General features: G+C 25.7%; 1 protein-coding gene across 1 annotated transcript; it reads left to right on the top strand.

Moving 5' to 3' along the window:
* Positions 1-369: 369 nt before the first annotated feature.
* On the top strand, positions 370-1,120 carry Phum_PHUM618870 (uncharacterized protein; the record flags this gene model as incomplete). Its single annotated transcript, XM_002433212.1, has 3 exons — positions 370-386; positions 724-883; positions 1,070-1,120. The coding sequence occupies 3 exons, from the start codon at positions 370-372 to the stop codon at positions 1,118-1,120; spliced, it is 228 nt and encodes a 75-aa protein (XP_002433257.1).
* Between the last annotated feature and the right edge of the window lie 197 nt (positions 1,121-1,317).

The raw sequence follows: 1,317 nt of genomic DNA, 5'->3' as shown, positions 1-1,317 counted from the left end.
AAAAAAAAAAAAAAAAAAAAAAATTCGACACCTTTTGAATTTATTTAACAAAAATATTTTCGAGTCGCGTGAAATGTTTAATAATATGACGTCACAAAATTTTATTTACTCTTATAATTAAATTAATTTAAAAATTATCTATGATAATAATAATAATGATATAGAATATCAATATTAGATGGAAAATGAAACCTTCGAGTATCTTTCAATATGCATACGTAAATTTTTTATTAACGAAAAAAAATAAATATATTTAAATTTGATTTTGCTTTTTTTTTCTTCAAAAAGGTTTTAGAAAACCTTAAACAAAAAAAGGAAAAGGAAAGAAATAATAATAATAATAATAATGATTTTACGTGGAAATACACGATGAAAATTGTTTTAGGGTAAAAACAAGATTTTCACGTACGCATACGCGCATATGAGATTAAACCTTTTTTTTTGAGGGGAAGAAAAATCGACTCTTTACCTTTCATCCCCTTCCCTCCCCCCACCTTCCAACAGCAACTACTTATCCTAGAAACGACAAAATACACACACATACATGCATTTTTATCAACGGGTTTTTATGTAAAAAATCTAAATCCTGTCGTGATAATCACGTCAAAAAAAAAAAATTGTGGAAAATTCAAAGAAAATTTATCGCTATTGTTTTTTTATAAAATGAAAAGGAATTGTTATAACGGAAATGATGATGATAATGATGATTTTGTTTAATTTCAGATGGGTTTTTGGAGATTTTTTATGTAAAATGAATCAATTTATACACGGATTAAGTTGCACGGCATCGATAATTATATTAATTGTAATATCGATAGAAAGATATCTTGCAATAATTCATCCAATTAGATGCAAACAAATCCTAACGAGAAATAGGTTAAAGGTAAGTCACAAATGCCCAATTTATTATTATTATTATTATTATTAATTTTTACGAAAATGTCGGATTTCGTTTTTTTCGAATAATTATTATCAATAGCGTTTAAATAAATTAAATTAATGATGATGATGATGATGATGATGATGATGATGAAAACCGGAATTTTTTTTTTTTTAACGTTTTTTCAAGTTTTCCAGGGTAGAATTTTCTTTTGTTTATTGTTTAGATAAAAAGCAATAAATAACCGGTTGTATACATTTTTTTTTTAAAATTATACTTTCGACGCGAGTTTTAAGTGTGGTAAATTATAACCGGAAAAGGTTTTAAAAAAAAAAAAATGAAGGGAAAATTAATTTATTTGTGTCGGATGAGCGTCGTTCATATATTCCGCGCGTCCCCCCCCCAAAAAAAAAAATTTTCCGGACAAAAAAAAAAAA

Source organism: Pediculus humanus, genomic scaffold (assembly GCF_000006295.1).
Source record: "Pediculus humanus corporis 1103172108538 genomic scaffold, whole genome shotgun sequence".
Lineage (NCBI taxonomy): Eukaryota > Metazoa > Arthropoda > Insecta > Psocodea > Pediculidae > Pediculus > Pediculus humanus.
This window is presented reverse-complemented; position numbering and strand designations above follow the sequence as displayed.